The following is a 22,608-nucleotide window of genomic DNA, read 5'->3' on the forward strand; positions in this document are numbered from 1 at the left end:
ATAGAGAAACTCCATCTCTACTAAAAATACAAAATTAGCCCTGAGTGGTGGCGCATGCCTGTAATCCCAGCTACTTGGGAGGCTGAGGCAGGAGAATCACTTGAACCCAGGAGGCGGAGGTTGCAGTGAGCTGAGATCTCACCACTGCACTCCACCCTGGGCGATACAGCGAGACTCTGTCTCCAAAAAAAGAAAGAAGTTAAAAGACCAGTATAAAAGATTCACATATAAATAACAGGTATTTCAGAAAGGAACTACACAGGAAATAGAAGAGAAAAAAGAATCAACAAAATATTTCAAGAAAATTTCCCCAGAATAAAAGTTCTCGTATTTCCGGATTTAAAGTACCCATTGAATATTTAACTAATGGAGTAAAAAAAGACCCACACTTCATTTTAAATTTCAAAACACTGAGGTCAAAGTGTAGATTCTATAAGTTTGCAGAGAGGAAAAAAACCAGGTCACATACAAAGGAGCAGGAATTATAATAGCTTTTGGAATTTGTGCGTGTGTGTGTGAGAGAGAGAGAGAGACAGGCTCTCGCTCTGTCACCCAGGCTGGAGTACAGTGGCATGATCACAGCTTACTGCAGCCTCTACCTGCTAGGCTCAAGTGATCCTCCCACCTCAGCCCCCAGGAAAAGCTGGGACTATAAGCACATACTACCACGCCCAGCTAATTTTTTTATAGAGATGGGATTTTGCCACATTGCCCAGGCTGGTCTTGAACTTCTGGACATAAGCAATCCACCCACTGCAGCCTCCCAAAGTGCTGGGATTACAGGCGTGAGACACCACACCCGGCCCTCAGCTTGGAATTCTTAACAGTAGAACTACAAGCAAGATGACAATGGGGCAGTAAGTTCAAAACTCTGTAGGAAAATTATTTCCAACTAAAAGATTTTTACCAGCCAAAATATCAATCAAGTATGAGGATAGCACCAAAACATATTCAGAAGCATTTTGAGAGGCCAAGGCAGGTGGATCACTTGAAGCCAGGAGTTCAAGACCAGCCTGGCCAACATGGCGAAACCCCGTCTCTATTTAAACAACAACAAAAAAATATTCAGACACGCAAGGTCTCCAAAAAAGTAACTCTTCTTCTAAAAATGTAACTCTTCTTGTCAAGAAGCTACTGGAGTTTGAGCTTCACCAGGGAGAGTAAATTAATAAAAGAGAATACAGGACACAGGAAAGATCCTGCACAGAAGAGCTAAAAAGAATCCAGCTGTGCCCCAGAAGCAGCAGATAATCAGGCCAGACTGAAGCAGTGTAACTCAGGAGATAATGTCCTGGCTGCTACAGCAGTTTTTTGTGGGGGATTTTGTGCCTTTATACAAAACAATCTTTTAATAAATCCACTGGAATATAGCAGCTTTTGAAGCTGAGGACTGAATGCTCCAGGAACTTGGCCCAGAGCCTATCTGTACTCAGTGGGGCTTGGCTTGATCTTGAGCATATGCTGATGCAGTTCCTGCTCTCCTTGCAAGGCGTGCAGCCTTCGTCAGCAGAGGACACTCACTTCCCCCACAGAGAGGTTCTGCTTTCACCTACCCTGTTAACTACAGGTAGGCCATGGTGAGCTAAGAAGCAGAAAATGCAGAGGAGCCCACTCCTTCTGACCTTATTTTTGTTGTCTTTCCATTACTTGGTCCACTAGAACCTTCCAGATACCCTGACTGAGGTGACTCCCCTTTCCTAGGACTCATAACACAGCCCACAAACTTCCTCAGAAAGGCCCCCTGTAAACAGGCAAGGGATGTGAAGCCATTCTGTTCAGCTCATCTTTTCCTAAAAACCTTCATCTAAGTGGCTGTCCTTTCCTTAGTGAAGTTTGATGTTATAATTATAAAATGAGGCCGGGCATGGTGGCTCATGCCTCTTATCCCAACTTTGGGAGGCCAAGGCAGGTGGATCATGAGGTCAGGATTTTGAGACCAGCCTGGCCAACATAGTGAAACCCCATCTCTACTAAAAATACAAAAATTAGCCAGCTACTCAGGAGGCTGAGGAAGGAGAATTGCTTGAATCTGGGAGGCAGAGGTTGCGATGAGCCAAGATCACACCACTGCACTCCAGCCTGGGTGACAGAGCAAGACTCTGTCTCAGAAAAATAAATAAAATGAAATTTCAATCCCAAATTTAGAAAGTTCTAGCACTGGCTGGGTGCGGTGGCTCATGCCTGTAATCCCAGCACTTTGGGAGGCCAAGGTGGACAGATTACTTGAGGTCAGGAGTTCAAGACCAGCCCGGCCAACATGGTGAAACCCCATTTCTACTAAAAATACAAAAATTAGCCGGGCGTGGTGGCGCACGCCTGAAACCTTAGCTACTCGGGAGACTGAAGCAGGAGAATAACTTGAACCTGGAAGGCAGAGGTTGCAGTGAGCCAAGATGGCACCACTGCACTCCAGCTGGGCAACAGAGCGAGACTCCGTCTCAAGAAAAAAAAAAAGCTCGGGCTGGGCACGATGGCTTATGCCTGTAATCCCAGCACTTTGGGAGGCTGAGATGGACGGATCACGAGGTCAGGAGATTGAGACCATCCTGGCTAACACAGTGAAACCCCATCTCTACTAAAAATACAAAAAAATAGCCGGGTGTGATGGCGGGCGCCTGTAGTTCCAGCTACTTGGGAGGCTGAGGCAGGAGAATGGCGAGAACCTGGGAGGCAGAGCTTGCGGTGAGTGGAGATCTTGCCACTGTACTCCAGGCTGGGTGACAGAGCCAGACTCCGTCTCAAAAAAAAAAAAAAAAAAAAAAAAAGAAAGCTCTAGCATTTTCTAATAAGTATGTCTGGACTTCATCTACACTCTCAGGGACAGAACTTTGTTATTATAGTTTATTTAATGAACAGCCCACTATTAATAAAGATGCAGACAGTTTATAGCCCTCTGAGGTTTAACTGCAGAAATTAATGAGGTGTTTTGATTTTATAGCCTGGTAAGAAAATCAATCCCAAAGATATTATGATTGTGTTGCCCTGTGGAACATTAACCAATCAAACTAACTTAGCCATAATACTGAGACATTTCTTTCCCTACAAATTACATAAATATCAATTCCTTATATCCTCTTAAAACCAGCTCTTTGGCCAGGCATGGTGGCTCACGCCTGTAATCCCAGCACTTTGGGAGGCCAAGGTGGGCAGATCACCTAAGGTCAGGAGTTCGAGACCAGCCTGTGCTGGCCAGGCTGGTGAAACCCCATCTCTACTTAAAATACAAAAATTAGCCGGGCATGGTGGCAGGCGCCTATAATCCTAGCTACTCAGGAGTCTGAGGCAGAACTGCTTGAGCCCGGGAGGAGGAGGTTGCAGTGAGCTGAGACCATGCCACTGTACCCCGGCCTGGGCAACAGAGCCAGACTCCATCTCAAAACAAAACAAAACAAAAACACAGCTCTTTTAAGTACTCTCAATAATAGTAAAACAAAACTGAAACACGCTCCCTATCTATCTGCATGAGAATTGTGTTTGTAACACTATTCATTCAAAACTAAGGTGGCTCACCACTGTAATCCCAGCACTTTGTGAGGCCAAGGTGGGTGGATCACCTGAGGTCAGGAATTCAAGACCAGCCTGGCCAACCTGGAGAAACCCCATCCCTACTAAAAATAAAAAAACTAGCCGGGCATAATGGCGGTCACCTGTAATCCTAGCTACTTGGGAGGCTGAGGCAGGAGAACCACTTGAACCCAGAAGGCGGAGGCAGCAGTGAGCCGAGATTGTGCCACTGCACTCCAGCCTGGGTAACAGAGCAAGACTCTGTCTCCAAAAAAAAAAAAAAAACCCACTAAGTATACTGTTTAGGATATAGGAGTGTGTGTGCAAATTTATGTATATATTTGTAAACATGCACATATGTATAAATGTATATGTATGTGAATTTATGTATACATGCATAAAGCTTATTTTAAAAAGCAAGAGGCCGGGCGCGGTGGCTCACGCCTGTAATCCCAGCACTTTGGGAGGCCAAGGCAGGTGGATCATGAGGTCAGGAGATCGAGACCATCCTGGCTAACACGGTGAAACCCTGTCTCTACTAAAAAAAATAAAAATAAAAATAATAAAGAAAGCCAGGCGTGGTGGCACATGCCTGTAGTCCCAGCTACTCAGGAAGCTGAGGCGGGAGAATGGCATGATCCCAGGAGGCGGAGCTTGCAGTGAGCTGAGATCGTGCCACTGCACTCCAGCCTGGGAGACAGCGAGACTCCATCTCAAAAAATAAAAATAAATAAATAAATAAAATAAAATAAAATAAAAAAGCAAGAGAAAGATAAACACAAACAAATCAGGACAGAGGCTACCTCTGGAAGAAAAAAATGCAAACATTTTGTTCCCCCACCACCACCACCCTCAAGACAGAGTCTCTCTCTGTCACCCAGGATGGAGTGCAGTGGCGTGATCTGAGCTCACTGCAACCTCCACCTCCCAGGTTCAAGCAATTCTCCTGCCTCAGCCTCCCAAGTAGCTGAGATTACAGGTGCCCACCACCACGACCGGCTAATTTTTATATTTTTGGTAGAGACAGGGTTTCACATGTTGGCCAGGCTGGTCTCCAACGCCCAGTCTTCAGTGATCTGCCTGTCTCAGCCTCCCAAGATGCTGGCATTACAGGTGTTGAGCCACTGCGGCTGGCCAAACATTTTGTTTCTTAATCTGGTAGTGGATACAAAATTATCATTGCAATAGTATTCTTTAAATTATACATGTTTTATATGCTTTTTTGTACCTGAGATAAAATTTGCAATGAAAGAAATTATTACTACTTTTTTGGGGGAGATGGAGTCTCGCTCTGTCGCCCAGGCTGGAATGCAGTGGCACGATCTTGGCTCACTGTAACCCCCGCCTCCTGGATTCAAGCAGTTATCTGCCCCCACCTCCCAAGTAGCTGGGATTACAGGCGCCCATCACCAGGCCCGGCTACTTTTTTGTATTTTTAGTAGAGACAGGGTTTCACCATCTTGGCCAGGCTGGTCTTGAACTCCTGACCTCGTGATCCACCCGCCTTGGCCTCCCAAAGTGCTGGGAATACAGGCGTGAGCCACCGCGCCCAGGAAGAAATTACTTTTAAAAAAGAACAAGCAGCTGGGCGCGGTGGCTTACTCCTGTAATCCCAGCACTTTGGGAGGCCAAGGTGGGCAGATCATGAGGTCAGGAGAACAAGACAATCCTGGCTAACACGTTGAAACCCCATCTCTAATAAAAATACAAAAAATTAGCTGGGCGTGGTGGCACGCACCTGTAGTCCCAGCTACTCGGGAGGCTGAGGCAGGAGAATCACTTAAACCCAGGAGGTGGAGGTTGCAGTGAGCCGAGATCTCGCCACTGCACTCCGGCCTGGGCAACAGAGCCCCCTCTAATCTGAAGGACCTCTCTTATCACTTCTGCCAACCCAATTAAATGAGGCAATATAACCTTAAGGTCAACACCACTTCGTGGTAAGAAGAGTAATAAATCCGCTATTATTTAATACAGTCTTCAAAATTTTCTGTTCCAGCCTCTAAATATAAAAGAATATATACAGCCAGACACAGTGGCTCATGCCTGTAAACCCAAGACTTTGGGAGGCCTAGGTGGGTGGATCCCCTGAGATCGGGAGTTCAATACCAGCCTGACAAAACCCCGTCTCTACTAAGAATACAAAATTAGCCAGGGTGGTGGCGCATGTCTGTAATCCCAGCTACTCAGGAGGCTGAGGCAGGAGAATTGCATGAACCTGGGAGATGGAGGTTGCAGTGAGCCAAGATCACGCCATTGCACTCCAGCCTGGGCAACAAGAGCAAAACTCCGTCTCAAAAAATAATAATAAATAAATAAATAAAAATAAAAAGAATACATGGAATCTTAGAAATGCATTTAATCCAAATAGACTTAGCTACTGCTTTTAAATTATAAAATCTTTTAAGTTATAACATCAGGCGTGGTGGCTCACACCTGTAATCCCTGCACTTTGGGAAGCCGAGGCCAGCTGATCACGAGGTCAGGAGATTGAGACCATCCTGGCTAAAACGATGAAACCCCGTCTCTACTAAAAACACAAAAAATTAGCTGGGCGTGGTGGAGGGTGCCTGTAGTCCCAGCTTCTCGGGAGGCTGAGGCAGGAGAATGGTGTGAACCCGGGAGGTGGAGCTTGCAGTGATCCGAGATCGCACCACTGCACTCCAGCCTGGGTGACAGAGTGAGACTCCATCTCAAAAAAAAAAAAAAAAAAAAAAAAAACTTTAAGTTTAAAAAGATTCCTTGTGAAATAAAATTATATCAAAGTACAATTATCTGTTTATATTATCTACCTGAAACTTACCCTACAACGACAAAAAGATTTTCATAAAGCAAAGCTTTTAATGGCTAAAACCCAGAAACAGTCAAAATGTCCATCAATAAGGAACCAAAAAATGTATATTAGGGTACATCCAAACAACGGTATACCATGCAACATTCTGAAAATGAGGCAGGTTGGCTGGGCAGGATGGCTCACACCTGTAATCCCAGCACTTTGAGAGGCTGAGGCAGGTGGATGGCTTGAGTTCAGGAATTCAAGACCAGCCTGGGCAATATGAGAAACCCGTCTCTACAAAAATTACAAAAATTAGGCATGGTAGCACTCGCCTATAGTCTCAGCTTCTCAGGAGGCTGAGGTGGGAGGATCGTTTGAGCCCAAGGCTGCAGCAAGCCGTGAGGGAACCACTGCACTCCAGCCTGGGCAACACAGTGAGACCCGGTCTCCAAAGTGAGGGGTGGGGTTGGGAGGAAATGAGGTAGGTCTCCACGTGCTTATGAAGGAAATGTGTCCTTATATTATCATCAGTTGCCGAGCAATATTATAGTATAATACCCTCCTAGGGAATGGAATTGAGGATGTAAAGAGTGAACAAACAAGGAATCCTAACTTGACATACCTCTGTGCTGTCTGAATTTTACTTGATATTCTTCTGTCATGTTTAAATGTTTTAAACAACCTGAATGTTACTTTAATCATTTAAAAAGTAAAACGGGCTAGGTACGGTGACTCACGTCTGTAATCCCAGCACTTTGGGAGGCCGAGGCGGGGGGGTTACCTGAGGTCAGGAGTTCGAGTCTCTACTAAAAATACAAAAATTAGCTGGGCGTGGCGGCGGGCGCCTGTAATCCCAGCTTACTTGGGAGGATGAGACAAGAGAATCGTTTAAACCTGGGAGGCGGAGGTTGCAGTGAGCCACGATCGCGCCATTGCACTCCAGCCTGGGCAACAAGAGCAAAACTCGGCCTCAAAAATTATATATATATACATAAGTTAAAAATAAACTTTAGGCCGGGCACAGTGGCTCACGCCTGTAATCCCAGCACTTTGGGAGGCTGAGGCAGGTGGATCACGAGGTCAGGAGATCGAGACCATCCTGGCTAACACAGTGAAAACCCGTCTTTACTAAAAATACAAAAAATTAGCCGGGCGTGGTGGTGGGCGCCTGTAGTCCCAACTACTAGGGAGGCTGAGGCAGGAGAATGGTGTGAACCCAGGACGTGGAGCTTGCAGTGAGCCGAGATCTTGCCACTGCACTCCAGCCTGGGAGACAGAGCAAGACTCCGTCTCAAAAAAATAAATAAATAAATAAATTTAAAAATAATAATAATACACTTTAAAAGGCCAGGCGCGGTGCCCACACCTGTAATCCCAGTACTTTCAGAGACCGAGGCAAGCGGATCACTTGAGGTCAGGAGTTCAAGACCAGCCTGGCCAACATGGTGAAACTCTCTCTCTACTAAGAATATAAAAATTAGCCAGGCATGGTGGCAGGCGCCTGTGATCCCAGCTACTCGGGAGGCTGAGGCTGTAAAATCCCTTTAACCCTAGAGGTGCAGGCTGAAGTGAGCAGAGATAGGGCCACTGTACTTGCAGCCTGGTCAACGAGGGAGACTCTGTCTCAAAAAAAACAGAAAAGAAAAATGAGGATAAAATACGATAAATTCTTTACCTTGGCCCCCAGAAGTGAATTCAGAATTCAGAAAAGACTAGCCAGTGTAAGGCTGCTGTAACCCTAGATGACAGAGAGGAGGGATTGGGATGGTGAGTGGGAAGGCTGTGTCTCCGGAAGAAGAAATATACGTCCCCACCTCACTCTAATTAAACCTGCTTTTCCAGCGCGATAAATATTCAAGATAACTTTTGGTTTGCATTTCAATAACAAAGTCTTGCATCACTATCTTCAGTTTAAAAAAAAAATGTTTAATGTTTGCTCTACGTTTGAAATGCATGCAGGTTTAAAAGACAAGAAACAAAATGATGAAAAAGTGTGACGGGCCTGAGAGTTCAGAGCCTCTGAAGTGTCAAGGGATCCACAGTGCAGGTAGGATGAAGAGTCTGAGAAGGGAGATGGGATCCTCCGAAAAGAGAAAATCGGGTCTTACAGCGCGATGTAAGACGATGCGGATGCCACTTCCCTCCCACCCCGTCCCGTCCGAGGCCTCCGCCCCCTGCCCCTCCGCACCCCCCGACCCAGGCACGCGCAGCGGGGAGCAGCCCAGCCCAGCCCGTCTCACTGCTTTGGTTTTGAAAGGTCATGTATTTACCTTAGAATTTCAGCACCTTCCAACTTACTGTTTTAAGTACCTTTAACCAGCCTATTGGCTAAAAACCGAAACGGTCCTACCCGCGACTACCACTGCTCCAGTGACAATGCTCTGCTGCTACTTATTTAACGGAGCTCAAGGTTTATAATTCTCGAAAGAATGTTGTTCCCCTTCCCTTTCCCCTCCCGCCTCTGTACTTGACTCTCGTAAGAATGAAATCAGAAAAGTGCAGAAAACACAGGCTCCTAGCAATGGTTCGGGGCAAACGGGAGGGGCGAAGAAGGGCTGGAGCCGCCCCGGGGCCCTCGCTCCGGCCTCGGGAGGGCGTCGCGGCCGCAGCAGGGCGTCCCGAAAACCGTCGCCTCCGTGCCCGCCGCGCGAGAAGGTGAAAGGCACGAGATGGAGCCTCTCCAGCCCTCCCCAGGAACGCAACCTGACGGCGTGACAGCGCGGCAGGGCAGCCTCCCCGGGCTGCTTGCGGGTCGCGGCGGCGCCACGGTCACGGTCGGCCCGAAGGGACGCGGGCAGGGGCAAGAAGGGGCGGCGGGGGCTCCGCGGGCCCGAGTCTGCAGGCCGGCACCGAACGCAGGGAAAACCCGGCTGGACGGCCCCACAGCCCTCAGAAGGCCGGGCCGGACAGGGCCCGACGAGGGCGCCTCCTTACGCGCGGGCGGCGGGCGCGAGCCCTCTACGGTTGCCTGGCGCCGGAGACCCACAGACAGGACTCACCCAGCTTCCTCAAACGCCCACGCCGACTTTAGGCGCGCGCGCAGGAAGGAGACTGCTGCGCCACAACCCTGCCGGCGTCCCGCGGCTCCACCTCAGCCTCAGCCCCGGGAGCCCGGAGCTGGAAGCCGACGCGAGGATAGAGCGCCGGTGAGGCGGGGCGAGGCGCCGTGTGCACCGCAGCGACCAATCGGAGCGCAGCAAGTGGCCGGCCGGGGGCGGGGCGGGACGCGAGGGGGCGGGGAGAGGGCGTTGGCTGGGCGCAGCGGGACGCCGGGAGCTCCTCGCGACCAATCGGCGTGCAGCAAGTGGCCGGCCGGGGGCAGGGCGAGCTCCGAGGGACTGGGTGGGCTGCTCTGCGGGCCTCCCGGAGCCGGAGTCCAGACCCAGCTATCTACGGTTCCGGACAGAGCGGGACGGGCCTCTCCTGTCCCCTGCCGGTGGGCGGCCGCCGCCGGGCTCCCACTGCTGCGTTTCTGCACGCTGATTTGAAGTGCAGTACCGTGAGATTACGTGCGGACGGAGCTCGAGACCCGGGGGACCAGGGTCTCCCTTCGCCTATGGCCGATCAGTCTTGTCTGTCTGCGAGCTGCCCAGAGTAGGGAAGGTGCTCCGGGAGGGTTCTCGGGAACGGAGGGTCTTTAGAGATGCCTTTTTCTAATCCCCTCAATTCAGAAATGGAGCCCCAGAAAGTTGAAGTTAGTAAACCAGGGCTACCCAGCGAGTGCTGGTTACCCGAGGTGATCCTCACAATACAACTAGTCTTCTGATTTCGCTCGGCGCTCTCCCGTCTATTCACGTAGATTTTTGTCTTTTTTTTTTCTTCTTCTTCTTTCTTATAGTCAGATATCTTTCAGCCTCTTGGATTTTCAACATAACTTTAACAGCGTTTGGAAGCCCCGTCTAAATTTCCTACAGAAATGCCTATAACCATTTAGTTGTTTGGGGGAAAGTCGAGCTTTGTTTTTTGGGTGGTTTGTTTGTTTGTTTGTTTTGAGACAGAGTCTTGCTCTGTTGTTCAGGGTGGAGTGCAGTGGTGTGATCTTGGCTCACTGCAGCCTCTTACCTCCCACGCTCAATCGATCCTCCCACCTCAGCCTTCCGAGTAGCTGGGATTACAGGTGCGCACCACCATGCTTGGCTAATTTGTGTATTTTTAGTAGAGACGGGATTTCACCTGGCTGATCTTGAACTCCTGACCTCAGGTGATCCACCCGCCTCTGCCTCCCAAAATGCTGGGATTACAAGCGTGGGCCACTGTGCCCAGCCAAGTAGAGTTATTATCAGTGGAAATCTAAAAAGCATTTTACTTGAGGCATAATGAAGTAAAAGGTTTTGTATCATGGAATTATCACCAAAAATGCCATCCTGGATAATCTTCTCCTGTAGCTCTTATACATGGGCTAGGATCTAGGTGTTCAATAAATATGTGCTGAATAATTTACTTTTGAAATATGTCACAATGCTGGCATTCCACCAGAAGAGAGGATACAGAAGGGAACACTCTCCTCTCTTTAAGAACCTTTTGAAAGGGGCAGGGGTTGCATGTACCATTTTTGTTTTCATTCTGCTAGTAAAATAGTCACTTGACTACACCAAATTGCAAAGAAGGCTGGACAATGGGGTTTCAGTACTAAGGAAGGAAAACTAGATATTAGGGGACAATTAGAAGTTTCCAAATCTCATCACTTTTTTTGGGGGGGGGTGGGGGAGGCATCCCAAAGGGCAGACTGGTTTATTAGGCAGCAGCCAGGAAAATCAGCGGTTGGACTTGTCCCCACACTCCAGCTCATCCTTCTTGTTGATGGCATAGGAGCTGGAGGAGGCCTTGGTGGCATTGATGAGCTCATCTGCCAGGCACTCAGCAATGGTCTTGATGTTCCAGAAGGCAGCCTCACGAGTGCCTGTGCACAGCAGCCAGACGACCTGATTCACACAGTGCAGTGGGGACATGTCCATAGCCTGTTGTCTCACAGTCCCTGCTCGCCCAATGCATGTGGAGTCCTCCCAGGGACCACTGTTGATGATGGCGTTCACCAGGACCTGGAGAGGGTTCTTGCCTGTGAGCAGGTGGATGAAATCGAAGGCATACTTGATGATGCACATGATCATGAGGTTGTTGCTGTTGTTGCAGCTGTGCATCATCATGGAGTTAGTGAGGGGCTCCACAATGGGGCACTGAGCTTTGCGGAAGCATTTGGCTGCATACCACCCAGCACTGTGAGGCAGGTACTTGGCATACTTCTCCTTCACTGCAATGTAATCCTGCAGGGAAATGCCATTGATCTGCATATCATCAGTGCTCCACTTCCCAGAGAGCTTGATGTCAAGGGGTCTCTGCCACCGCTGGTGCTGCTGTCTCCCACTCGGTCATCCTGAGGGCACAGCCTGAGTGTCTCTGTCGATCAGCATGGACCACATGCTGCCCTGGCACAGACAGGCCATTGCTTTTTAAAGTACTAATATTTTAAGGTTTCCCAGGATTTTTTTAAGCTTTGTTACAGAATAATATCTGTAGAAAAATGATTACCTCCATATATGAAGGAAGACATTACTGTTCACCTACCGTTGGGATGCACATGCTTTAAGTTGCTTTTTTAGTAGTGGAGACTTATGTTAATGCAGCTTGTCTGAAGTCCTTTTTTACTGCTATAACAGAATAACACAGAACAGGCAATTTATAAACAATAGTGTTTTATTTGGTCCACAGTTCTGGAAGTCGGGAACTCCAAGAGCATGGTGCTGGCATCTTGTAAGGATTTTCATGCTGTGTCATCCCATGGTAGAAAACAAGACAGACAGGGGCCAACGAGCATACAAGACAGAAGGAGAAAAATCAGGCTGACGCTATCCTTTTACCAAGAGCCCAATCCCAAGATAACTAACCCACTCCCACAATAACAGCATTAATCCATTCATGAGGGTGGAGCCCTCATGACCCAATCACATCTCCAAGGTTCTACCTCTCAACATGATTACAATAGTAATTAAGTTTCAAACACATGAACTTTTTGGGGACACCTTCAAACCATAGCACAATTTGCTTCTCTCAGTCTATAAACCTCTATTCCACAAAGAGTCAAACATGTATTTAGTTATGCTTTCAAAAATATGGGCATTTGGCCGAGCACAGTGCCTCACACCTGTAATCCCAGCACTTTGGGAACCAGAGGCGGTTGGATCACCTGAGGTCAGGAGTTCCAGATCAGCCTGGTCAACATGGTAAAATTCCGTCTCACTAAAAAGAAAAAACAATTAGCTGGGTGTGGTGATACATGCCTGTAATCCCAACTACTCAGGAGGCTGAGGCAGGAGAATCACTTGAATCCGAGAGGCAGAGGTTACAGTGAGCCAAGATCACGCCACTGCACTCCAGCCTGGGTGACAGAACAAGACTCCGTCTCAAAAAAAAAAAAAAAAGGCATTTGAAAGATACGGGGATTAAGTTGCTGATGTCAACATTTCGCTGTCAATTCCAAATGTACTAATTTAAGTATTTAGTAGAATTGTAAATCAGCCTTTAAAAAAAAAAACCACACATGGCCGGGTGCGGTGGTTCAAGCCTGTAATCCCAGCACTTTGGGAGGCCGAGGCAGGCAGACCATGAGGTCAGGCATTCGAGACCAGCCTGGCCAACATGGTGAAACCCCGTCTCTACTAAAAATACAAAAATTAGCCAGGCATGGTGGTGCTCACCTGTAATCGCAGCTACTCAAGAGGCTGAAGCAGGAGAATAGCTTGAATCTGGGAGTCAGAGCTTGCAGTGAGCCGAGATTGCACCACTGCACTCCAGCCTGGGCGACAGAGTGAGACTAAGTCTCAAAAAAAAAAAAAAGAAAAACCACACATTTTCTAATTCAATTGGTTTTCTACCATGTAGCTACTGAAGCATATGTTTTGTTAAATTCCTGTTACCCAAGCACTTCAGAGAGGCGCTCCTAGATTCTGGAGACATTGTGACTTCAGGACCATTTTCAGGTTTGGGCCAGGACAGGTTCTGAAAGATCTACTTCACCTAAAACTAGACAGAAAATGCAGTCCAGTTGGTACAAGCCTATTAAGAGAAAGGAACAATCCAGGCTGTCCTTCACGCTACGCCCCATGGGTTCTAGTTTATTCTCTCTCAGGGCTGCTTCATGAACTTACTCTGATAGAGTGGTATTCACATCCATCTTTTGAGTGTACAAGCCAAATGTGTACCACAGGAACTATCTGAAAGGCTAAAACATGTTGCATAAACAGGTACTTCCCAAAATATTCTCTCTCTTTCTCCATATGCTTATGTGGTTGTATAACAAAAAGATTTCATCTGAATAAGTCTTAGGCAGCTATTAGAACTGTTGTATTTTGATAAAGGTGTCTTGAGACTAACGTCATACTTCCTGTGGGTCTGAAATGGACTCTCTCCTGAAAGGATGGCTATTCAGTGTCAGTCATTTAGGAGAAAAGACTGATCTTTAGATGGGAAACAAAAAACCAAGGCCTGGAAGATAATTTGACTCCAGCAGAAGAGGAAATACTTCTTTCCACATCTAGACTCTGAAGACAGTGTATACATTTGTCAGTTGGTCTCTTTCAGTTATAAGTAACAGAAAAGAACATCTCAAACTGGCTTAAATAATGAGTAGGATTCTGTGGCTCATGGAACTGGAGGATCAGAGTTATCATGGGTGTTATGGTCTGAATGATTATGTCTCCTCAAAACTCTTATGCTGGGGTACTACATTAGTCCATTTTCACACTGCTATAAAAACATTACCTGAGCTGGGCGCGGTGGCTCACCCCTGTAATCCCAACACTTTGGGAGGACAGGGAGGGCGGACCACGATGTCAGGAGTTTGAGACCAGCCTGACCAACATGGTGAAATTCTGTCTCTACTAAAAATAACAAAAATTAGCCAGGTGTGGTGGCAGGTGGTTGTAGTCCCAGCTACTCAGGAAGCTGAGGCAGGAGAATCGTTTGAACCCGGGGTACAGAGGTTACAATGAGCCAAGATCGTGCCACTGCACTCCAGCCTGGAAGATTTGTTTTTCATTTTTTTTTGAGACAGGGTCTTACTCTTGCCCAGGCTGGAGTGCAGTGGTGTGATCATGGCTCACTGCAGCCTTGACCTCCTGGGCTCAAGCGATCCTCCCACCTCAGGCTCCCAAGTAGCTGGGACTACAGGAATGTGCTACCACACCTGGTTTTTTTTTGTTGTTGTTGTTTTTGGTAGAGACAGAGTTTCACCATGTTTCCCTGGCTGGTCTCAAACTCCTGGGCTCAAGCAATCCTCCTACCTTGGTCTCTCAAAATGTTGGGATTACAGGCATCAACCACCGTGCCTGGCCAATCAAAAAGATTTTTTAAAAAAACGCATTCAGGGCTGGGGGCGGTGGCTCATGCCTGTAATCCCAGCACTTTGGGAGGCTGAGGCAGGTGGATCACCCGAGGTCAGGAGTTTGAGACGAGCCTGACCAACATGGAGAAACCCTGTCTCTACTAAAAATACAAAATTAGCCGGACGTGGTGGCACATGCCTGTAATCCCAGCTACTTGGGAGGCTGGGGCAGGAGAATCTCTTGAACCCACTAGGCAAAGTTTGCAGTGAGCCGAGATTGCACCATTGCACTCCAGCCTGGGCAACAAGAGCAAAACTCCATTACAAAAAAAAAAAAAAATTAGGTGTCTAGCCCGAAATATTATTACCATTATAACAAAGGGACATTGAATAATCATTATAGTAACTTTATTAACATAGACAACATTTACAAACATAAAGTGCACTGTGCTGAAATTAAAAATTTACTGACATTTTCTGGTAACCTTACCTTCTCATTGACCAATATGGAAAATGGTTTTGTTCATCTATGTTGCTGTAATGCGGTTAAGCCTCTTGCATCTAATTCCCACTTTTTTTTTTTTTTTAAGACGGAGTCTTGCTCTCTCACCCAGGCTGGAGTGCAGTGGCGCGATCTCAGCTCACTGCAAGCTCCACCTCCTGGGTTCATGCCATTCTGCTGCCTCAGCCTCCCCAGCAGCTGGGACTACAGGCGCACGCTGCCATGCTCAGCTAAATTTTTTTGTATTTTTAGTAGAGACCGGGTTTCACCGTGTTAGCCAGGATGGTCTCAATCTCCTGACCTCATGATCCGCCCGCCTGGGCCTCCCCAAGTGCTGGGATTACAGGCATGAGCCACCACGCCCGGCCTCGAATTCCCACTTTTAACAAGAGTCACAAAATTACTGCCTTCTAAAATGTTTTTGGAACTATAGCTCTTATTAAGCAACATTCCATACTGTTCACAATTTTATTTACGGTGATACTATCATTGTAGAAGCCAAATGACAAATCATTCAATAAATTCTAATCACATATTATGCCAATTAATGCTGCAGCATCTAAGCTAGAGGCCAAAAATTTCTTTTTGAAGGTGTAGTTTTGTTTGTTGTTTTAACTATCACACATTTTACAAAATAACACTTTCTTCCAAAATGCAGGTGGTGAGTCCCTCACTTCTGAACCACTTCTGTAACACAGCACTCTGGATTAAAGAAGGAAACACTGCACTCCAGCCTGGGCAACAACAGCAAAACTCCATTTCAAAAAAACAAAGTGGCCACTGGACCAGGCACGGTGGCTCGCGCCTGTAATCCCAGCACTTTGGGAGGTTAAGGCAGGTGGATCACCTGAAGTCAGGAGTTCGAGACCAGCCTGGCCAAAATGGTGAAACCCCATCTCTACTAAAAAAAATAAAAATTAGCTGGGCGTGGTGACGGGCACCTCTAATCCCAGCTACTTGGGAGGCTGAGGTAGGAGAATCACTTGAACCCGGGAGGTGGAGGTTGCAGTGAGCCAAGATTGCACCATTGCACTCCAGCCTGGGCAACAAGAGTGAAACTCCATCTCAAAAAAAAAAGCGGACACTGGAGTTTATTTCTAGAATTGCTAAATCAACTAGCTTCACTGATGTCTGCAGCCAATAAACCATCAAGTTAGACAGGAAAAAATAGAATCTGGATGTTTGGTGTGTTTTTCATTCAGTACCCACAGAGAAGGCCCTCATAAAAAGAAAAGTACAGTAATTCCAGTAGGCTAATTTCCTGATCTTAATATTTCCACCCATATGGAGGGTGTCCCAAAAGTCTTGGAACGGTTTTGAGCCTTAATAAGTTCAGGAATATAAATCCAGCAAGCTCGTTTAAAAAAAAAAGTCATCTGGAGGTTTAATTGGTTAAATTTCATAACACTTCAGTTTTGTGACTTTTGATAACATATTTTTCGGTTTCCCTGTTGTTGTTTAAGTACCTATGTTTGAAAATGGCAAGAGTCACTGCTTTTAAGTTAGTTATTACAGCTCAAAACTGCACCAAAACTTTTGGAATTCATGTATGATTCCTAAGTCAGAAAACTGATCCTAGCTCATTTCACTGGATGACCAACATTTTAACACCAGAATGAACTAAATTATTTTCTTTAGAAGTTTCAGTTATTTTTGGCCAGGCATGGTGGCTCACGCCTGTAATCCCAGCACTTTGGGAGGCCAAGGGGGGCGGATCATGAGGTCAAGAGATCGAGACCATCCTGGCCAACATGGTGAAACCCCATCTCTATTAAAAATATAAAAATTAGGCCGGGTGTGGTGGCTCAAGCTCATAATCCCAGCACTTTGGGAGGCCAAGGCAGGTGGATCATGAGGTCAGGGGTTTGAGACCATCCTGGCCAACATGGTGAAACCCTGTCTCTACAAAAAACACAAAAATAGGCCAGGCACGGTGGCTCACACCTGTAATCCCAGCACTTTGGGAGGCCGAGGTGGGCGGATCACGAGGTCAGGAGATCAAGACCATCCTGGCTAACACAGTGAAACCCCGTCTCTACTAAAAATACAAAAAATTAGCCGGGCGTGGTGGCCGGCACCTGTAGTCCCAGCTACTTGGGAGGCTGAGGCTGGAGAATGGCGTGAACCCAGGAGATGGAGCTTGCAGTGAGCCAAGATCGCGCCACTGCACTCCAGCCTGGGCGACAGAGTGAGACTCTGTCTCAAAAAAAAAGAAAAAAAAAATACAAAAATAGCCGGGTGTGGTGGTGTGTGCCTGTAATCCCAGCTATTCGGGAGTCTGAGGCAGGAGAATCACTTGAACCTGGGAAGCAGAGGTTGCAGTGAGCCTAGATTGTGCCATTGCACTCCAGCCTGGGTGACAGAGCGAGACGCCGTCTCAAAAAAAAAAGGAGTTTCAGTTATTTTCTTTTCTTGCTATATCCTCAGGACAAACCTGATAAGTTTCTCACTCACACATCATTGGCTATGTGATTAGTTTTGTGATAAGTACAATGGCACAGTTCTTAAATTCTTGTATTATAGCAATAAATCTCATTTTCCATGTTAAGTGTCAGTGGAACTAAGAATGATTTATGATAGTAAACATCAAAATGATCGTATTTTAATAAATTTCCACAGATTCATCCAGTTTAAAAAACCTTTCTTGATTTCAGGTGTTTTCTCTCCTTCTCCTTGATCAAGGTTATTTGGGTTTCTATCTGTGACTTCTTTTGTTTTTATAAGGGTCTCGTATATTTTCTGGGCTCTGACAATTTCTTTCTGAGCATCAAAATGGACTTTTTGCCTGGTCAGGATGGGAACAATTAAATTAAAATCATTAATTCGCTTGTTTAATTTTCTGATGTTTTCTTGAAACTGCTCACAAACATGGTTCCACTGTTTCTGTTCAGTTGGTGTCATTGGATTCCCAAGTTTTTTCCTAGACACTAAAATTGCCTCTCTGAGTTGCTCAATAGTATCGCTTATTTCCTTTTGCATAAGGATCCATTCTGGTTGGTATCCATTATCGATCAGTATTCGGTTCAGGTTGTGAGTCATGGGATCAATGTAAGAACAGTCAGAAAACTTTTTCAGAGGTTTTCCTTTCCCACTGAGATTGTCAAAGTCTCCTTTTGCCATGGATTCTTGAATGAGGTCCTCCACTAAACGTTCTATAGCTTGCGTTATCTTTTGCTGTTTGCTCTGTCTTATATTTTTAACAATTATACTATCAGGAAAATACTGGCTTTGTAGTTTCTGCTTTTGATATTCCATCACTTGTTCAGCAGCACGGTCTGCCCTAAATTGCCTATATTGCTTCTCTCGTTGAGTTGGAGTCCCAAAACCAATACCTTCAAAACTTAAATAATGCCGGTGTTGGGGTGTTTTATATTTGAATTTTTCTACATCTTCTTCTTCTTCACCTTTACTCTGACTGGCATTTGTTTGTTCTATCACATGGGAGAGCACCTTTCTATAAGCTTTTTCAATCCTTATAAATGTTGCAGAATCAGCAGTATTAGAGCCACTGTCAGGATGATATTGCTTGGCAAGCTTATGAAAAGATTCCCTGACTTCATCTGCAGAGCATCCTTCCTCCACGTTCAGCAGCCTATAATATTCTCTGATCTTCTTTTTGGATTTATGGGTTGACATCATTCTATTTCTAATGATACCAAAATATGGAAGCATTTTCACTCGATTAGGAATCACTGTAGCCTTTATCAGGTGAGATCTTAAGATCTGAGCCATCATCACATACATTGTATTCATTATTGTACCCAGAGTTCTTCCTAGCAATGACCTATAAAACGACAACAAATATAGGTTGAACAAAGTTGTATTATCAGTTAATTTCTTATTTTCAGCAATAAGGTAAAAGATACAGCATGAATTTACAAGTACAACAAGGGGCAGTTCTTTTGAATGCTGCTGTCAACTTTTTCCTTTTTTTTTTTTTTTGAGACAGAGTCTCGCTCTGTCACCCAGGCTGGAGTGCAGTGGTGCCTCCACCTCCAGAGCCACGCCTAGCTAATTTTTTTGTATTTTTAGTAGAGAAGGGGTTTCACCATATTGGCCAGGCTGGTCTGGATATCCTGACATGGTTATCTACCCGCCTCGGCCTCCCAAAGTGCTGGGATTACAGGCATGAGCCACCGGGGGCGCTCAGCCTTTTTTTTTTTTTTTTTTTTTCTGAGAGAGGGTCTTGCTCTGTTGCCCATGCTGGAGTGCAGTGGCACAATCGTGGCTCACTGCAGCATCAACCTCCTGGGCTGAAGTGATCCTCCCACCTCTGCCTCTCATGTTGCTAGGACTACAGGCGTGCACCACCACACCTGGCTAATTTCTGTATTTTTGTAGGGATGGGGTTTCGTCATGTTGCCCACCCTGGTCTCCAACTCCTGAGCTCAAACGATCTGCCAGTTTCTGCCTCCCAAAGTGCTGGGATTATAGGGGTGAGCCACTGTGCCCAGCCACATTCTTTTTTCTTTTCTTTTCTTTTCTTTTCTTTTTTTTTTTTTTTGAGACAGAGTCTCACCCAGGCTGGAGTGCAATGGCATGATCTCGGCTCACTGCAACCTCTGCCTCCCGGGTTCAAGCGATTCTCCTGCCTCAGCCTCCCAAGTAGCTGGGATTACAGGTGCACGACACCACTCCAGGCTAATTTTTGTATTTTTAGTAGAGACGGCGTTTCACCGTGTTAGCCAGGATGGTCTCGATCTCCTGACCCCGTGATCTGCCCGCCTCGACCTCCCAAAGTGCTGGGATTCCAGGCGTGAGCCACCGCGCCCAGCCCCACCAGCTGCATTCTTATAGCTATATTTCACTGATGTGGGCAGAAAAGTGGAAGCTGATGAAGTTTAGTGTTAACATATTTTGGGGCCAGGCATGGTGGCACACGCCTGTAATCCCAGTACTTTAGGAGGCCGAGGTGGGTGGATCACCTGAGATTAGGAGTTCGAGATCAGCCTGGCTAACATGGCAAAACCCTGTCTCTACTAAAAATACAAAAATTAACTGGGCGCTTGCAGTCCCAGCTACTCGGGAGGCTGAGGCAAGAGAATCGCTTGAACCCGGGAGGTGGAGGTTGCAGTGAACCGAGATCGTGCCACTGCACTTCAGCCTGGGCAACAGAGTGAGACTCTGTCTCAAAAAAATATAGATAGATAGAATCTGGATTCTACCCCTCACTAACTAACCGTATATTTTACAAGTGGAAAGTTCTTAGAGATCATCTAATCCAATCTTCTCATTTAATGAGAAAACGTAGGTCCGGAAGGTTAAGCAATTTAACCAAGTCCCATAACAAGGTGTAAGCAAAATGGTTAGGGGTGGGCACAGTAAAAAAGGAGGCTTGCTTTAACTGTCTATACCTCCAGCCGATTATAAACTGCACGAGAGTCTGCATCGTCTCAAGGAGTCTTCTCATAAGACGACTTATGGACAAGGTACATACCTGGTCTGATACTGGATTGAATAGAATCAAGTGTCCAAAAGACTTTAAGCTCCACAGCTCGCTAGGAAGGAGCTATCTGCCAGAGGCCAGAAAAACCACGATGAATTGTGAGGCCTCCCAACACGTTTGCTGCTATTGCAATAACATGGTCTCGAAGAGGAGGAAGACTTGTACACTGACAATGGCCAAAAAATACTGGAAGTGGCTTAATTGGAATTGGGATATATAAACGCTAAAACGGAGCTCCTGAGACCCCCTATTTTCTAGGCAATCGGTGCCAACGGTCTGGGAGCCGGCTGCGAAGGTGGTTATCATGGCAAGGGAGGTCGGTCCTGCCCCGCCCCCTCCTCACCTGCGCAGACCTGGGGTAGGGGTTCCGCGGCTCCCGCCCCCCTGCCACGCCTCTGCGCATGCGTGCGCGGTCCGCCCTTCACTGCGGGTGTCCCTGCCACCGCCTCCAGCTGGTGCCTTCGCCGGGCTAGACCATTTGCCACTTTACACTGAGGGGCTCGGGGGTACGGAAGGCAGAATCGTACCTGATTGGGACAGGTGACCTTACCAGGGAAACGGACAATCTTCCGTCAAACGAACTTTACCCCGGAGGACCCAGGCAGGGCACCTCGGGAGCCTTCGTCCCGACCCGGGACCACCAGCTCCGCCTCCGTCCCCGCCCCGAGCGGAGGTGGTCCGGCCGATTGGGATTGTGGGAGATGTAGTTCGCTAGAAGGGGCGATGTGCGCCTGCGCCTCTCGGGAGGGACTTAGGGGGCGTCGAAAATGATGTAAAGACCGAGTTGGCGGCGTGGGGAGTTGTGGCTCGGAGGGCGAGGGTAACTTTCTGGGGGCAGGGGAAGGCAAGGCTGTTTCCCCGGAACGGGACCTGAACAGGTTTATTCGGGGTCACAGAAGGAGCCATCTGCGCAGATACATGAGGCTTAAAACCTGCCGTTTTATTAATTCAAGTACTGTTGAGGGGCTGGCGACAGGCCAGAGGACAAAATCAAAATAGGGATCTTCTGGCTTGGAGTTCAACCACTGACGTGGGGACTGAGCATTTCCCCTCTCTGTACAGGAAGCAAGTTTTTTAACAAGGAAAAAGAAAAAGGATAAAAAGAAAAAGAGGCTTGGGAGTTTTCAGATCTGGGTTGAAAATCCTGTTTCTTCTGCTTGCACCTTAGGCAAGATACCTGCAAAATGAGAGTTGCAATAAATAGTAAACTATAGTAAATAGTATGCCATTGTACTAAGTGCTTTATGTATATTCTCATTTACTTTTTTTTTTTTTTTTTTTTTTTGAGACAGAGTCTCGCTCTGTCGCCCAGGCTGGAGTGTGGTGGCGCGATCTCGGCTCGCTGCGACCTCCACCTCCCGGGTTTAAGCGATTCTCCTGCCTCAGCCTCCCGAGTAGCTGGAATTACAGGTGCGCACCACCATGCCCAGCTAATTTTTTTGTATTTTTAGTGGAGACCAGGTTTCACCATGTTGGCCAGGCTGGTCTCGAACTCCTGAGCTAAGGTGATCTGCCTGCCTCGGCCTTTCAAAGTGCTGGGATTACAGGCATTCATTTAATCTTTACAACAGCCCTCTGAGATAAATGCTGTTGTTTTCCCTATTTTACATATAATGAAATAATAATTGTATCAACTTCATTGACTTTTTTAGGGGGAGAATTACATAATGTATGTAAACCACTTGGCACTGTGCCTCGCACATTAAGCAATATTTTTTGTTATGACTGTGTCTCCTAAAAGGAGCCAGAAATAGGTATTAGCCTCCTCAGCTTCTACATCATAAACATTAGAATCATTTATTGCCATCTATGTAGGAACACAGAAAAAGATACAGTATAAACTCTGATTCTGAGGGCTTTAGTTATAAGCAAACAATCAACAAAATAACTCATGTGAAAGAAAATAGGATTTCTGGCCGGGCGCGGTGGCTCACGCCTGTAATCCCAACACTTTGGGAGGCCGAGGCGGGCGGATCACGAGGTCAGGAGATCGAGACCATCCTGGCTAACACGGTGAAACCCCGTCTCTACTAAAAATACAAAAATTTAGCCAGGTGTGGTGGCGG

At 46.8% G+C, this 22,608-nt stretch overlaps 2 protein-coding genes, 1 long non-coding RNA gene and 2 pseudogenes across 36 annotated transcripts in view; all 5 read right to left on the reverse strand.

Annotated features, from left to right (window-relative positions):
* TMEM50B (transmembrane protein 50B) overlaps positions 1 to 9,479 on the reverse strand; it is a 57,533-nt gene extending 48,054 nt beyond the window's left edge. For 16 of the 32 annotated variants that reach the window (XM_063803414.1, XM_063803410.1, XM_054675056.2 and 13 more), the window contains exon 1: positions 9,277 to 9,479. The gene's annotated coding sequence lies outside the window, so the exon portion shown is untranslated. 32 annotated transcript variants of the gene reach the window in all.
* On the reverse strand, positions 2,129 to 5,940 carry LOC134809272 (putative uncharacterized protein encoded by LINC00596; annotated as a pseudogene).
* Positions 9,480 to 11,030: 1,551 nt separating the features above from the next.
* LOC129138261 (small ribosomal subunit protein uS7-like) lies at positions 11,031 to 11,697 on the reverse strand (annotated as a pseudogene).
* A 253-nt stretch (positions 11,698 to 11,950) lies between these two features.
* On the reverse strand, positions 11,951 to 13,269 carry LOC134809273 (uncharacterized). Its single transcript, XR_010154601.1, has 2 exons — positions 13,189 to 13,269; positions 11,951 to 12,040 (listed from the first exon to the last, which is right to left on the reverse strand). It is a non-coding gene; the product is annotated as an uncharacterized LOC134809273 (long non-coding RNA).
* A 4,397-nt stretch (positions 13,270 to 17,666) lies between these two features.
* On the reverse strand, positions 17,667 to 21,222 carry DNAJC28 (DnaJ heat shock protein family (Hsp40) member C28). Of its 3 annotated transcripts, none has more exons than XM_016947188.4 (2): positions 21,070 to 21,222; positions 17,667 to 18,880 (listed from the first exon to the last, which is right to left on the reverse strand). In XM_016947188.4, exon 2 carries the CDS (start codon positions 18,847 to 18,849, stop codon positions 17,683 to 17,685), a length of 1,167 nt encoding a protein of 388 aa, XP_016802677.1. In that variant the 5' UTR covers positions 18,850 to 18,880; positions 21,070 to 21,222; the 3' UTR covers positions 17,667 to 17,682. The 3 variants fall into 3 exon arrangements, with proteins under 3 accessions (XP_016802677.1, XP_063659830.1, XP_063659829.1); XM_063803760.1 differs by having other exon boundaries at positions 21,093 to 21,217; XM_063803759.1 differs by having other exon boundaries at positions 20,534 to 21,099.
* Between the last annotated feature and the right edge of the window lie 1,386 nt (positions 21,223 to 22,608).

The sequence above is a fragment of the Pan troglodytes genome, chromosome 22 (assembly GCF_028858775.2).
Source record: "Pan troglodytes isolate AG18354 chromosome 22, NHGRI_mPanTro3-v2.0_pri, whole genome shotgun sequence".
Lineage (NCBI taxonomy): Eukaryota > Metazoa > Chordata > Mammalia > Primates > Hominidae > Pan > Pan troglodytes.

Bases quoted from the DNA above. Each gene is read 5' to 3' on its own strand.
- DNAJC28 (XM_016947188.4), bottom strand. From the start codon at position 18,849: ATGAATACAATGTATGTGATGATGGCTCAGATCTTAAGATCTCACCTG.